Here is a 16,713-nt window from a genome sequence, read left to right as displayed (position 1 = left end):
AGATGTTGGCAATGCAGGGTTTGCAAAACATGAGTGCCAAGAAGAAGAAGGACCAGCAGCAACAGCAGCATGATGCTCACTCTGAAGATGGGTTGGCTTGCATTTGATAATAATGCTAACAACATTTTTGTTTGTTGTGTTGTTGTTTCAATATATTATTTTTATTCATTCACTCTATGTTTTTTTCGTGTTGGATTTAATAGTAAATATTTATCCTCAACCAAATCTGATTTGAAGAGCATGCTGCCATTGCAGTGAATGCTGGCTGGTGTTAACTGCTCAGGTGGAAATGCTTCCTGGTGTAAATGATGATTTCTATCTTGTTAATACTGATTACAACGAACGTTTTTGTATTTTACACGCCAAAGCCTGAAACTTGTTGCCCAAATGATATAAATTAAGTGAATTTTTAAATGATCTCATATTCCCATTAGAAGTAATTCAGATTTCAAAAATTATGGCTAATAAAACATACTGAAAAATTAATTAATTCATAAGGCTGCAAATATAAGGTTTAAATTGAAGTCTAAGAAAAGGTGGTGGTATTGGATTTTCCATTAAAAAACTGAAATTTTACAGCAACAACAACAAAAACATCAATTTACTTGACTCAAAAAAGTGTTCACTGAGGTTGACAGTGTAGGGTCTACGAGTGCCTCATCTAGCACAGAAAAAATACGCCGCCAGAAAGCAGTTTAAATCATGCTGCGGCCAACACATATAAACATTTCCTCACCGAATCGGTCAACAAAACCACTTCCTACATTTCTGCTGGGTTATAATGGACAAAATATAACCACTTGCAGCTGGGATCCAAAGGAATTATTTATTTTGTGTGGTCCACCACTCTGATGTAAATGTATGCGTGGGCATGTAAGTGTGTGTGTGTCTGTAATATGAGATGCTCTCCCGTGAGGTCTCGTTGAAAGTAACATTCGTTAGCTGCATGTCAGAGTTTCGACCACATGAAAATGTTCTTAATATTCGATATTTTAAATTCACGTGATGAAGAGTGTTGAAACATATTTAAAATTTTGATGTATTTTGAAAAATTGACTATGAAAATTCATGATGCAGTGAGGCTAAATTGTTGAAATTTTATTGGTGGAATGTTTTGTTGACCAGGTCAGTAGATGACCAATCTAAGGACAGCGATGCTGATAATGATGTTGATGAGCCCAAAAAACCTCGCAGGCAGAAAAAAACTGCCAACAATATGGTTGGTGATGCTGGCTGATTGATGTGGTTGATGCTGGCTGATTGATGTGATTGATGGTGGATTGGGCGTTTAGTTATTTTGAAATGTTTGGGTTTTATTTCTTTCTGAATGTTATAAGGAGCGCCACATTGTTGTACATTTATTTCATGGTCGTGTTGGAACAATTTAAGCTACCCTGTGTGTCGGGCATGGTTCGCTCATTTCATGGATAGCAATTTGTAGATGTCAAACAAGTTTCGTTGTTTCTATGGGCGGTGATGTGTTGATCGACTGAGTGGTGGTGGTGGTGGTGGTGGTGGTGGTGGTGGTGGTGGTGGTGGTGGCAATCAGAAAAACGTCACTATGAATATAAAATGCTTGCACAATGATCACAACGTGTCGGGCAGGCAAACATCAGCAGCCAATCGAAACGAGGTCGCAAACCGGGTTCGAAAAATGCGAGCAAGCGTGCAGAAGCAGTGCCTGCTGCCGTGGCCAACATGAGCAAACGCCATCACGAGGAATCGTCGTTAGGTGGCGGGGAGGGGAGTCTCTTCAGCGTTGTCAAACTGGGGCAAGTTGCTTTAATGGTATGTTGGTTGCCTGGCTGGCTGGTTGGTTGGTTGTTTAACTGGTTGGTTGGTTGATTGTTTGTTTGGTTGGTTTTTTAACTGGTTGGTTGGTTGTTTGTTTTTTGTTTGGTTGGTTGGTTGGTTAGTTGGTGGGTTAACTGGTTGGTTTGTTTGCCTGTAGGTTGGTTGGTTGGTTAGGTTAGTCTAGGTTGATCATTTATTCAATTTATTTAATTGACTAGTCATAAATTCATAATTGTCTCTAATCAACCGTTCATCACTGCATCAATCAACCAACATCTACAATCAACATGCCAACAATCGCTCAACCAATCAACCAACCGCCGACCAGACGGTTGTGGATGAATGGATCGAATCGTACAAGCGTGACAGGGACACACACCTCCTCGAACTCATCCAATTCTTCATCCACGCTTCGGGGTGCAGAGGTCAGGTGACCCTGCACATGCAAAACACCATGGAACATGCCGAGATCATTAGGAAGATGACTGAGGAGTTTGACGAGGTTCCTAGTGATGTGTGCTTCGTTCATTCGTAGAGATGTGCAGGGTGGTGATGTGCTGGTTGAATGTGTGGCGGTGGTGGGTGGGCAGGATAGTTTTTTTTATTAATTTTTAAAGTTTTGCTCAGTTGAATGATGAATAAATTGTTTATATCGGTCAGTAACTGCTTTTGAGAAAAATGTTCGTAATTTGTTAGGAAAGTGGGGACTACCCGCTGATCATGACGGGCCCCCAGTGGAAGAAGTTCAAGGTGAACTTTTGCGACTTCATCAGCTTGTTGGTGAAGCAGTGTCAGTACAGCATCATCTACGACCAGTTCCTCATGGACAACATCATCTCGCTGCTCACAGGCCTCACTGACTCGCAAGTGCGAGCTTTCAGGCACACAAGCACATTTGCTGGTCAGTCCCTGTGGTCCGGCATGGTGATGATAATTATGATCGTGGGGATGGTGGCCGTGATGATGTTGATGATGATGATGGTAAAAATGAGATGCCATGTTTTCGTTGATCAGAGTGGTGGAATGAGTTTCAGTTGACTACAGAGCAGTCTTATCAGTCACTTACTTGTTTCTTCGCTACAAATACGGACTTGATTATGTTTCCTGTCAGAATCTCTAAATTTTTATAAACTGCATCGTCACCAAACTCCACCAACACCACACATCAACTCGTCTGTCCTTACTCGACCATTCACGATTTCTTGCATACGATACATTTCACGATGTTCGCAATAACTCGCGTACAACCATCCGACCAATCACCATCGCCCAGCAATGAAACTGATGACAGCATTGGTTGATGTGGCCTTGAACTTGAGCATTGCCCTCGATCACACACAGAGGCAGTTGGAGGCTGAACAGTCGAAAAGCAAAAATAAACAGGCAGCTGATCGTTTGGAATTGTTGACTGAAAAGAAAAAAGAGGTTAGTTGATTGATTGGTTGGGTGGTTGATTAGTTGGGTGGTTGATTGATTGGTTGATTAGTTGGGTGGTTGATTGATTGATTAATTGGTTGATTGATTAATTGGTTGATTGATTAATTGGTTGATGGTTTGAATGATTGATTGAATTTTAGTTGTTTGTTTGTTTGTTTGTTTGATTGATTGATTGATTGATTGTTTGATTGGTTGTTTGAGTGATTGATTAATTGGTTGGTTGATTGTGTGATTGATTGATTTATTAATTGTTTTGTTAATTGTTTTAATAACTTTTGGTAAACTTTGATAGACTGAAGATAATTTGGATGAGATTAGGCACATGCTGACGTACATATTCAAAGGAGTTTTTGTACATAGATACAGGTCGGTTCAAACTTATTGAATAAAATTTGGTCAACTGATTGTTTACTCACATGTTCATGCTACCATTTCATTGTTTGCCTGTTTTTCTAACCAACCAACCAACAAACCATTCAACCAATCAACTAACCATTCAATTCAACCAATCAGAGATATTCGCCCAGAGATAAGAGTTATTTGCACCAATGAAATAGCAGTTTGGATGAAACGTTATCCAACCATGTTCCTCGATGATTCCTACCTTAAATATATTGGATGGACACTTTGCGATAGGGTTGGTCTTATTGCACTCACTCACCATGCTTTATTTCTTTATACTTCAAAAATCTTTTCAAGTCACATGTCTGCAGATGTTTGCAACTTGAATTGTGCGTGCATACTGCTCGATCGATGAATTCATGTTCATATAATTAACAATATATACATTCACTTCTATCTCCAGCAAGTAAATAAATTCATTTGATTGTAAATGTAAATAAATTGGTTAACATTGACCTATAGGTGGGTGAGGTGAGATTGAGTTGTCTCAAGTGTTTGCAGCCATTGTACGATACGGAAGAATTTGCTCCAAAGTTAGAACTATTCACCAATCGATTCAAAGTATGTCAACCTTTCACTATTCATCGCATCAGTTGTGAATGTTAGTGAGATGAATGCAGTGCTGTTGGGCAGGGGGGCAAAATTTGAAAATCTTTCAAAATTTGACTGGGGGAGCCAAGAAATACCCCAAATGTTCGCTTGGGTGGCCAAAATTAGACTGACGGCCTTTTTCTGTCTATTGCGACAATTTTTAGTGCATTTTGTACTTAAAAACAGAAGTGTTTTCCTGACTAAAAACTGAGTTTTACTGACTTTTAATAGCACTGCTGACAACGGGGCACTGGTCTCCTAGACCCGCCATTGGGTGATTGTGTTAATGTTTTGGTTGAATATTGATGAGATGGTTGATGTCGATGCTGGGGTTATAATAATAATGCAGTGCAGGGCATTTTCATTCAACCTCAAAACAAAATCAAAGGTGCAGGAGTTATGCTAAAATAACAAATGCTAACAAAACAGTTAAAATTAGTATTCACAATAAAATTTCAGAAATTTTACGTTCTACATCTGATCACGTTAGCTCCATTTTGAGAGATTCACATTCGCGGTACCATTCACTTTGATATTTCAGTTTTTTTTAGCTACCAACCAACCATCTCATTAATATTCAAGCAGAATATTAACATCAAGCACCTCATTGCTTTGCTAGCTTAGGCATCGTATTGTTTCTAAAATTTCCGTAAAATTTGTGAAATTTATTTCTTTTTATAAACTATTCACGTATCCACCAACAGTGGCCACCACAAGACATGCAATGCAGCCTATCCGTTGCCCGCATGTTCAACTTCATAACTTTTATTCACCTATTATTGTATGGTGTTGATTATGAATACATTTTGAAAATGGAAATGAAACGAGATGAAATATATACATACGGCACATAGCAAGCGTTGTTAATATGTAATACATAGATTATACAAAAAAAAACTGACATATAAGAATGTTCGTACAAATGTTCATTTATGCCTACACGCGGCTGACTTCAAACCAATTGTTACAGTGCGTTTCCAATATATACATTAACACATATATTATAGAAATGAATATTAATGAAATGTTAATGGGATGGCAGATGTTAATGTTATAAATAAATATTTTAAGACAACTCTTAATTACCTGTCAGGATCGCATAGTGGAGATGACACTGGATAAAGAGTATGACGTCAGTGTTCAGGCCCTCAAACTGGTCATAAGCATATTCAAGTGAGTAATTAATATTCATTAGTTTTTGGATATTCATAAGTCCATTAATATTCATAAGTTGTATTTACACCTGTTGAATAAACTGGCATGGGCTTAGGTGCAACTGTCAACCATTCACTTCTGAAAGTTTCAACCACAGATGCCTCCTGTCTGATTGTTTTTCGTTTATGCAATTTTGTTCATTTATTTGAAATCACTTTTTTTAAATAATTGAAAATTGAGTCTTCTAGCGGTGATTGATTATTTTATTTATTTGATATTTATGGGTTTGTCCAGATATGTTTGTTTTATATATATATATATATATATATATGTGTGTGTGTGTGTGTGTGTGTGTATATATATATATATGTGTGTGTGTGTGTGTGTGTGTGTGTGTGTGTGTGTGTGCGCGTTTAAACTCTGACGTTTTTGCATTAATTGTTTTTTGCTTAAGTTTTGAATATTTTGTTCAAAACGTTAAAATTCATTTATATTAATTAAAAGCGTCTGGATTTTATAGGCTGATGTATAGATAGAACTCTATCTTCTTCCTTATATATATCCCTTTTCATATAATTATATTTATACTTATGCACATCAACCACATCACCAACTTGCCTGCTAAAGATCAAATGAAAGCATCTTGCAAGACAAGGATTGTGAGAATGTCTACGAGTTGGTGTACTCCTCTCACCGAGCTCTGGCGCAGGCAGCTGGCGAGTTCCTCACAGCCAAACTGTTCACTACCAGCAACCAACTCAACAACTCATCTCTACAAAATGCCAAGAACAAGAAGGGAAAGAAGTCTAGTGAGAATGCTCCTTATTGGCGAGATCTTGTTTTGTTCTTCATCGAGAGCGAGGTGATTGGTTGGTTGGTTGGCTGATTGATTGGTTGGTTGGCTGATTGATTGGTTGGTTGGCTGATTGATTGGTTGGTTGGCCGATTGGTTGGTTGGTTGGCTGATTGGTTGGTTGGTTGGCTGATTGATTGAGTGGTTGGCTGATTAATTGGTTGGTTAGCTGATTGATTGATTGGTTGGCTGGTTTGTGGGTCAAGGTTATGGCTGGATTATTTGTCAAAGTGGAGATGATTGATTGATTGGCAGGTAGGTGGAAATGATTGATTGGTTAATTGAATAATATTTAAAGAGGAATTGACTGACTGGATGATGAGGTTTACAACTCGAATGTCTATTTTATGGACCATTCAATGAATGTTTGACTAACTCATCAACCAGCTGAACTAATCGGCCAAATAAGTAAAATGATCAATAAATAACGAACAGTTGCATGAACACGGAGCATATCTGATTGATAGTTTGTGGGACTCGTGTCCAATGCTAAAGGACTGGGAGTGCATGACTGGATTGCTGCTCGACGAACCGACCAAGGAAGACGATGGTCAGTTGCGTTTCAATGGTGCTGTGTGGGTTGTTGGCGGGTGGTGTGTGAATTGGTGGGGGCGATTGTAGGCAGTGTTGGGTGAATTTGTGGTGGAGATGTGTGGATTGGTGGTGTGTGAATTGAGATGATTGTGCATGGATGGATGGAGTGTGGATTGTTGGTTGAGAAGAGTGTGGATTGTTGGGTTGAATTGATGGGATTGAATGATTGTTAATTGATGATTTGATGTTTGTTCATCTAATTTGTCTTTTAACCAATTTTCTAATCAATCAATCAGTCAATCAATCAATTAATCAATCAATCAATTAATCAATCAATCAGTTAGTCAATCATTCATTTAATCAATCAATCAATCATTCATTCAATCAATAAAGTTAAAATAAGTTGACCAACCAATGATGAATTTTAAAGTGCTGGACGACAAACAAGAGACAAGTTTGATAGAGTTGATGGTGTGCTGTGTGAAGCAGGCCTCAACTGGAGAGCTGCCCGTCGGTAGAGGACAGCGTAAACTTGGAACGAAGGATCTGAAGGCCATCTCTGAGGACCGAATTCGAATGACGGAGCACTTCATCGTGGCTCTGCCTCAACTTCTGTCTAAAGTTGGTTCATCGATCGATCCATTTATTTCTTGTCCAGTTTATTAGTTGCTTGTCTGGCCGATTGGTTGGTTGGTTGATTAATTGGTTGGTTGATTAATTGGTTGGTTGATTAATTGGTTGGTTGGCCAAAAGTTTGATTGGTTGAGGTTTATTTTATTATTTCATTTCACTCATAAAGTCAGCAATCATTTCAAACTTTTAGTCCAGCCACTAGCGACTCGATCGTCAATATCTTATCACAAGTATCAGTCATCAACAACATCGTTCGTTTTCATTCACTCACTTGTTCACCCTAGAAATCATATCATGAACGTTTGCTTATCTAATATGTCTTTTAACCAATTTTACAATCAATCATTCATTAATTCATTCATTTAATTAATTTATTAACCATTTATTCAATCAATCTTTTATCAATCATTCTCACTATCTGTTGTGCACTTTCTTCACCCATTATTTCTAGACATCCATCAGATCACTCACTCGCTCGCCAGCCCACTCATCCACCCACTCATCCACCCACCACCCTCTCACAGTACACCATGCACTCGGAGAAGACGAGCAACCTTCTGAACATCCCCATGCACTTCGACCTTGAGATCTACACCACTGGCAGACACGAAAAGGTCAGTATCATTATCAGGATCATCTGGATGTCGCGATGATGATGATGATGATGATGAAGATTTCGATAGTCACGGTGATGGTTTCATGTTGTGAGGATAATGTGATGATGATGATGATGACGATGTTGTTGATGATGATGATGATGATGATGATGATGTTGTTGAGGATGATGATCTGTTGGTGACGTGGCGATGATATTCGAGCAATATCACAGACCCCATCATCATCATAGTCATCTTCATCATCGTCACCTTCATCATCGTAATATATATTTCCAATGTTTAACTTTGGCTTCTATTTTATGAAGCAGCCATTAGTGAACATATTCTGCTCTACAATTCATAACATAATCGTTGCCATCATCACTATCAATTTTATCACCACCATCATCATCATCTTCATCATTATCGTTATCATCACCTTCATCATCTTCGTTATCACCATCATCATCATCATCATTATCGCTATCATCACCACCACCATCATCGCAGCAACTTGACATCTTTCTGAACCACATAGACACCATTGTGGAGCAGCAAACAGATCCTGAGGTGAGTGTTGATGATGATGAGTGTTGATATTTTTCAAGATGGTGGTGATGTATGTGAGGGTAATGAATGTGGTGGTAAAGCATGTGAGGGTGATGTATGTGGTGGTTATGTATGTGGGGTTGGTGTTAGAGATGATGATGATTAACAGTGGTGAGGCTTTTGATGGTAATGATTATTGTGAGAAGGAAAAGATCGGTAAGGGGGATAATGATGATGATAATGATGATGATGAGGAGGAGGAGGAGGAGGATGATGAGGGATCCAACAGAACGAAACCAGAGTGATGCAGTTGGAAATTTTTGTCTTTGAGTCGGAGTGTGAATATTTTGAGGGGCTGGAGTTACCAATCTTTTCCTTCCCACAATAATCATCATCAAAAGCCTCACCACTATTATTCATCATCATCTCCGTCACACACACCACCACCACCACCTACCTAATAAATCCGACTCCGTTTAAAGTGCTAAGAGTTTCACATTTTTTAAAATTTTTTATTCTAAAAATGTTTTTTAAGATCGTATTTTTAAGAAGATAAATTCCTGCTGCGATCATCCTTAACGCTGAAAATAAATGCTAATAATGTGGATAAGATCACATAACTTTGTTTCAAAATGTTTTAAATCATAAATATAAAGCTATTTTATTACGGAAGGTAATTACATTTACTGATTTTAAGCGTTTTTTTTTAAAGTTTTTTTTATTTAGTAGTGATATTTTCGTCAAAATCATGATGCAAAATTTGAACTTTTTTTTTTTCAACTTGGAGTTGGAAATTTTGACACCGACAACCCTGGCTAAAACAATATGTGTGGCCGTCGCTAGGCTACTAAAATTAAGCTATGTTAATTGGAATTAATTGATTGATTAAATAATTGATTTGATTGATTGATTGATTGATTGATTGATTGATTGATTGATTGATTGAAAAAGGATAAAGACAAACATCTTCCGCATCCGACGTTACACGCACACGACACGCCCACACGCGCCACGATATCACGCACGTACACACGCACACACACACACACATGTACCAGGTGTTGAACAACTGTTCGAAAGTGTTAGAGATATTCTGCAGTGATGAGTATTTGATAGGCAACAAGTGCAGTGTCTTTAGGATGACTCTCATTGATAAGATCGTCAGTAGGTACTTCCAAGCCTGTGCCAGCTTCTTTGATAAGGTTGGTTGGTTGGTTGATTGGTTGGAGGGTTGGTTGGATTGGTTGGTTAATTGGTTGATTGGTTGGTTAATTGGTTAATTGGTTGGTTGGTGGATTGGTTGGTTGGCTGGTTGGTTGGTGGGTTGATTGGTTGGAGGGTTGGTTGGTTGGAGGGTTGGTTGGTTGGTAGGTTGGGGGGTTGATTGGTATATTAATTGATTGGTCTGTTAGTTTATTGGTTGGTTGTTGATTGCATGATTGTTTGTTTTGTTGGTCAACTCGATCAATTGATTAAAATTCTTTTGTTATTTCTCTATCCATCGAACATCTTTCATTGAAAAATGACTGACAGAAATATGTACTAATTAATTCACATCACAATTTGCTGAAGTTGTTTTGTTGCTCATGTTTTTAAACTTTTTCAATTAAGTCAACCAACTGTCAATCAACCATCTAGCCAACTAATCAATCAGCCAACCAACTGACCATACAACCAACCATCTAACCAACCATCCAATCAACCAACCGACCATACAACCAACCGTCTAACCAACCAACCATCTAACTAACCAATCATCTAACCAACCATCCAATCAACTAATCAATCAACCGACCATGCAACCAACCGTCTAACCAACCAACCAACCATCTAACCAACCAACCATCTAACCATCAACAACAACAACAACAGGGTTCAGACCCAACAGAAGACGACACCTTTGCACTGTTTAAGAGTTTGGAACGTGTCCATGCATTCTACAGGTTGACTGCTGGTTCTTGCATCTAAATATATTCAATCGATCAGTTGTTTGTTTCAACTGAATATTCACTCAATTAACAGTTTCATATAAATATTTAATAAATCATGTTTTTAGTTTAAAAAATTTTTCAAACCATTTTTTGCTTTGGTTGGTTGGTTGATTGATTGATTGACATACGCGCCACAGTTGCCACAACATGAACAACAACCTCTCCGTTGAGTCTTTCAGCAAGATCTTCAAGGAGAAGTATCATGCACCTAAAGATGTTAGTTGATTGATTTATTGATCGCTTGATTGATTGATTGATTGAGTGATTGAAGCAAGCCTCCTCCAATCATTCAGATACTCTGCAAAGGCATCGCCTGCTCCTTCCTTTCCATCTTCTGGCAGTTGGCATCCCTGAACGAGCAAAATATTAATGAGGTGGGTGGAGCTTCATTCAGTCAATCACGAGTCATTAATTTAAATATTTATTCATTCAATTATTCAACCGATCAAACAATCCATGATTCATCCATCAATCGATTGTTCAACGTAATAATTCATTCACATTATATATGATATTTATATATATCTTGTTATGTCTAAACATTTTTAAAAATCAATTAAAAAGAATAATTGTTGAAAATTTAATAAAAAAGTTGTCTAGTGAACAAATAATTGATCAATTAAACAACCGACCAAATGTACGCTAGAATTGATGATAGGATAACAGAATGGATGAATGGTTGAACAAAGTAATGTATGAATGAATGCGCCAGGATTCGTTGAAGTCAGTGAGGAAGAGATTGAAGGGGTTGATGGAGAAGCTGTGCTTGCTCCTCTCACATCATGAATACTCTGTTCAAGAAGAAGTCAGTGCCGTTGCTGTTCTGTGTGTTGTTGTTTGTGCTCTTGTTTGTTTTGTCGTCTTTGTTGTTGCTACTGCTTGTTGATGAAGTAGCAATGATGTTACAGTTCGCACTGTGGCATACTTTTTTGTATTTTACACATTTTGCTTACATTTTGCTAGAAAACTTTTAAATAACAGCTCTAACGTTTGCTATATATGTTTTTAAAAATTTTCTTCAATAACAAAAAAGTTAAACATTGTTATCGCCAGCACAATCGCGCCATACGACTTTAATAAATTAATTGAAAATAAAATTCTTAAAATTAAAAAGCCCTTATTTGAAAAAGTTGTGGAAATAGCGTGTTTCTAATCGTTGTCAGCAGCCGCAACATTGTCGCTCAATTCCACTTCGAGCTATCTTCAAAACAGCAAAAAGTTTCGAGGTAGGCCTACAACGCAACTTTCATTTGAAGCCTTTCGTTTCCACAAAGTTTTCAAAATTGGTCATTTGGTCATAACATGGGCAAATTTTAATATTTTTCAATGAAATTTCGACGCGTGAAAAACGTTATCCTAAACTTGTTTGCATTTTTTACTGAAACTCTAATGACGAGATGATCTCTGAAAATTTTAAATTTATTTTTCAATCCTGAACCGCAAATATTTTTGCTCTCAACATTTTTTTGTAATTCTTCTTTTTTTTAATTTTTCAAGTATTTAACGTCCTACCTACCTCGGGGGAACTGAGTCTCTGGACGCTAAACCAAGATTGATTGATTAATTGATTTGACGTACGTATCTGGTTTCAATGATTTCTCTAGTTTTTTCGTCTCTTCTTTTGCTCCATACCATTTACCTTCTATTCTTAAAGTCTGTAACCATTTGGTTAAAGTCTGGTGCCAAGAAAGTAAGACATTCATATGATCTCAGGTTTAGGTAGGTATTAAGACTAACCGATTGCCTTATGTTTAAAGCTTTATTTAATTTTATTTCTTCTTATTGTAGCCGATATTTTATTTTACTTTTACTTAATGCAACTAAAAAAGGATTGATGTTAAAAATAAAATTTCCAATAGCTATTTATGTCTTTTAATTATAATAAAAAATTTTAAGATTTATCTATGGACAATAATCTTCTGGAAATGGTAGACGATAATTCAAAGTTGTTGGGCGTCACCATAGATTCACAATTAAACTTTAGAAATCATATCAAACACGTAACTAGTGAAAACAATTTAATCGGCTTACATTACCGCATTAAGCCTTTTCTAAATGAAAAACCTAAAAAAAAAGAAACCGTTCATACTACTTTGACGTGTTCAGATTTCTTTTGCGACAGCTCAATCTTAAGCTTTTATTCACCCAACAAACCAACCATTCAATCAATCACTCACTCACTCGATGGTTTCCACCAACCCGGTGACAGGCATACATTTCCATCTGTGACCTCCTAATCATCTTCAACAAGAACCTGGGCCACAACAATCCCGCCCTCGCCCCCCTCGTCTACACGCCAGACCCCATCATGCAGGAACATCTCATCATGTTCCTCAAGGAGCGAGTCTTTGTTGAAGATGATGATGGTAGTTGTTGTTGCTGCTGCTACTGTTGTTGTTGATGATGATGGTAGTTGTTGTTGTTGCTGCTACTGTTGTTGATGATGATGATGGTAGTTGTTATTGTTGGTGATGATGGTAGTTGTTGCTGTTGATGATGGTGGTAGTTGTTGTTGTTGTTGATGATGATGATGATGAAACGATAGTTGTTGATTTTGTTGTTGCTGAAGATGATGAAGTTGATGATGATAACGACGGTTGTTGCTGTATTTTTAAATTGATAGTAGACCTCTGTAGATTAATCTTCGTTAAAATTATGTTCTTTATTGTTGTTGTTGTTAATGTTGTTGTTGCAGTTGCTTACAAGTTTCATTCATTATGCCAATGGTAGTAGCCAGAGTGACTTGTGATCGTAATGTTGTGTGCATTAGCATTGCTACTTAGTATGTGCTGTTATTGTTTTCATTTGTATCTCTTATTATCGTTCCACTTGTGGTCATCATCACCATCAACTTGTTGATGATGATGATCACAAGATGATGATGATGATCATTCTAATCACTTCGTCTGAACTTTGAACCTTCCGGTCAGAATCGATGGATGAGAACCAGAAGATCGAGGAACTGCACAAGAGGAGGAATCAGTTGGCCTGCTTCTGCAAGCTCATCATCTACAATGTCCTCAAGATCAAGCAGGCTGCTGATATGTTCAAGTACTACATTAAGGTGTGTCCGTATGTTTGTGCATGTATGAGTGTGTGGGGGTGTATATGTATATCTGTGTGTGTGTGTGTCTGCAAATGTGTGTCGGTGTCATTGTTCTTGTGTGTGTCTGTGGCGTGTTTGCATTTTGTTCTCTTGTTTATATATCTGGTATGTATGTATGTATATATATATATATATATATATATATATATATATATAGAGAGAGAGAGAGAGAGAGAGAGAGAAAGAGAGAGAGTTGTATTGTATGAATTCTGCCGAATTGTTGGCATTAATTACTTTAAAGTTTGTCTTGTTAATTTCCCTTACTAGAATTCGTTGGAAATTGTCCAATTTGTTGGAAATCGAATTATTATCCAAGTTCATCATGAGAATTTAATGAAACTGTTGTCATCCAAATTCCTCAAGCTGATTGGTCTTATTTCGATTGAATATGAATTGCGAAAAATCGAAATAAGGCCGATTTGCATGATGAATTTGGATGACAGCAGTTCGATTGAAGATGAATTGTGAGAAATCGTCTTCTTTGTTCGATGAAGATCACTTCAGCAATTCTTAGACGGCTGTGGTTCTTGTGACCGTATATTATACTAGTATTATTGGTGTACGGCTGCTCCCAAATCGTTCGTCGTTTTATTAAGCTTTCTTTGCCAAAACATTCTGCACACACAGCTTAGGTAAGTTGCATGTTCTTGTAGGTAGTCCAACAAAAGCTACTGCATCATATGCGTTCGTGGCGTCTAATGGTTGACTAAAAGATCGCTTCAGCAATTCTTAGACAGCTGTTGATCTTATGACCGTATATTATTACTAGTATTGTTTACTACTATCTCCCTTGATGAGTTCGTTTGGTGTACGGTTGGTTTCAAGGTGAGTTCTAATGGCTCCTTCTCTTTTGGGCATAGTGAGACGACGTTATTTAAGAGGGCATTTAAACTCACACATTAGGTGATATCTTGCACGCCCCCTCAAAATTCAACCCTGGATTGATTTAGAATTATTGTAGTTTTAATATTATTAAAAATATATACAAATAAATTCGATAGAGGAACAGGAAATTCTAATGAAAATTTTTTAAAAACATGCCAGTGCAAACCAGCATTCCAATGTGATGTATAAATTTTACATTCGCAAAACAGTTCTACAACGACTATGGGGACATCATCAAGTTGACCCTCTCGAAGGCCAAAGAAATTAACAAGGTGAGGTACTTTCTGCTGTTAGATGGTGTTGATGGCATCGAATAAACATTACATTACTTACTGATGTGAGGTCATCGGAGGAACTTAAACTCTGCATTCACCTCATGAAATTGGAATATATTTTTTGTTGATGTGCGTGTTGTGATTTGAGATTATCCTAATTGAGGATGTGAGCCAGCAGGGTCCAGTAATCATTTTCAAATGCAGGTTCAGACAGCCAAGACCCTCGCACTCAGTCTCACTCAGTTATTCTCCGTGCTGCAAACTGAATTCCCTGATGAGAAGATCGAAACCAACTCGGAAGGATTTGTGGCCATTAAGGTGCGTGTGTGTGTATGTGTGTATTCTTCTGTTACTCATTCAGTTGTTCACTCATTCAGTTGTTCACTCATTCAGTTGTTCACTCATTCAGTTGTTCACTCATTCAGTTGTTCACTCATTCAGTTGTTCACTCATTCATTCAGGACCTAGCTCGGAGGTTCTCTCAGTCATTCGGCTTGGACCTTGTGAAGATCAGGGAAGCCATTGCATACATGCACAAGTTGGTGGTTCTGCGTGGTGATGGTGGTGGTGGTGGTTGTGCATTGATGGTGGTTTCAGTCGGTTGGAGGTTCGAGGGGGTTGGTGGGTTTGGTTGGCTGGATGTTCTAGGGGGCTGGTGAATCTGGCTGGTTGGTTGTTCTAGGATGTTGGGGTTGATGGTTCTTCATGGCTGATTTATTGCAGTGGTTGGATATGGTGGTGGAAGGTGAAGGCATTGAACTTGCGAAGTGGATCTTATTATTCATTGAATGAGATTTTAATGTTAACGATACCTAGTTTAAATTTATACCTGATCTATCGGCTACTGTACATCATCTCATCCCCACCCCACCACACCTCACCTCAATCACCTCACCTCACCACAAACCCACCAGAGATGGCATATTGTTCGTGGTGAACGGCAGCAGGGATGCAGAGACGGGCGTGCCGAAGAACCTCTCCTTCCTCGAGATCCTCTGCGAGTTCTCCGTCAAGCTCATGAAGCAGGACAAGAAAGTCGTGTTAGTTCACCTCGTTGTTGCTGATGATGTTACAACTTACAATACATCCATCCATTCATCCAACTTACAATAATCCATCTTACAATCCATCCATCCATCTATCCACCTTAAAATTCACCCACTGACCAGCCTAGCCTACCTGGACAACCACTTTGAGAACAGTCTGCGTGAGTGGGGGGACGAGGCGAGTTCCCTGGCAATGTACCGACACAGTCTTCTCATGGGAGATGTTGATGTCTCCATGGCAACCAACAACAAGTCGGCAGCAGTAGCAGCAGCAGCTACGACAAATGCCACTGCTGCAAAAGTCCACAAGAAGAGCAAAAACACCGCCGTTAAGAGGAAACTTTCCCTGGATGGTTGGTTGCTTTTGATTGGTTGGTTGTTTTTGGTTGGTTGTTTTTGATTGGTTGGTTGTTTTTGATTGGTTGATTGTTTTTGATTAGTTGATTAATTTCAATTGCATGGTTGTTTTTTTTTTGGTTGACTGTTTTAGTTGGTTATTTTTGATTGGTCGGTTGAATTTAGTTTGTTGCCTTGTCCTTATTCAGTGTTTTCGACCCGCACTTTTTTATTGATTTTGTTAGGGTTAGTTCATCACTCGTCCATCCATCCATCACTCATCCAACATGGCAGCTGATGAGTCAAGCAATCCACAAGCAGCCGACATGAAGACGCCCCCTCGTTCGACAACTGAACCCAGTCCCGAACTAAGAAGGTCTGCCAGGGTCAAAAGGTCAAAGTTAAATGAGGAGGAGGAGGAAGAAGATGATGGGAGGAATGATGAAGAAGGAGAAGTGGAGCACGAGTCGTTAGTTGTGATGCTGTCATTGGTGTTGATGATTGATCAAATGATGTTGTGGGTGTTGTTG

General features: G+C 38.3%; 1 protein-coding gene across 1 annotated transcript; it reads left to right on the top strand.

The window, feature by feature from the left end:
• Window positions 1-2,125: 2,125 nt before the first annotated feature.
• HELRODRAFT_86353 (hypothetical protein) lies at window positions 2,126-16,247 on the top strand (the record flags this gene model as incomplete). Its single annotated transcript, XM_009027793.1, has 24 exons — window positions 2,126-2,296; window positions 2,491-2,695; window positions 3,068-3,219; window positions 3,524-3,597; window positions 3,745-3,868; window positions 4,096-4,194; window positions 5,318-5,397; window positions 6,007-6,241; window positions 6,668-6,782; window positions 7,197-7,387; window positions 7,924-8,013; window positions 8,506-8,565; window positions 9,603-9,774; window positions 10,424-10,487; window positions 10,673-10,751; window positions 10,829-10,939; window positions 11,260-11,340; window positions 12,745-12,901; window positions 13,466-13,599; window positions 14,736-14,798; window positions 15,006-15,119; window positions 15,263-15,339; window positions 15,716-15,841; window positions 15,971-16,247. Coding segments are annotated over 24 exons (3,051 nt in total), but the record flags the coding sequence as incomplete, so codon positions are not given.
• Between the last annotated feature and the right edge of the window lie 466 nt (window positions 16,248-16,713).

Source organism: Helobdella robusta, assembly GCF_000326865.2.
Source record: "Helobdella robusta unplaced genomic scaffold HELROscaffold_51, whole genome shotgun sequence".
Taxonomy (NCBI): domain Eukaryota; kingdom Metazoa; phylum Annelida; class Clitellata; order Rhynchobdellida; family Glossiphoniidae; genus Helobdella; species Helobdella robusta.
The sequence above is the reverse complement of the archived record's forward strand: the minus strand, read 5'-3'. Positions and strand labels throughout refer to the sequence as shown.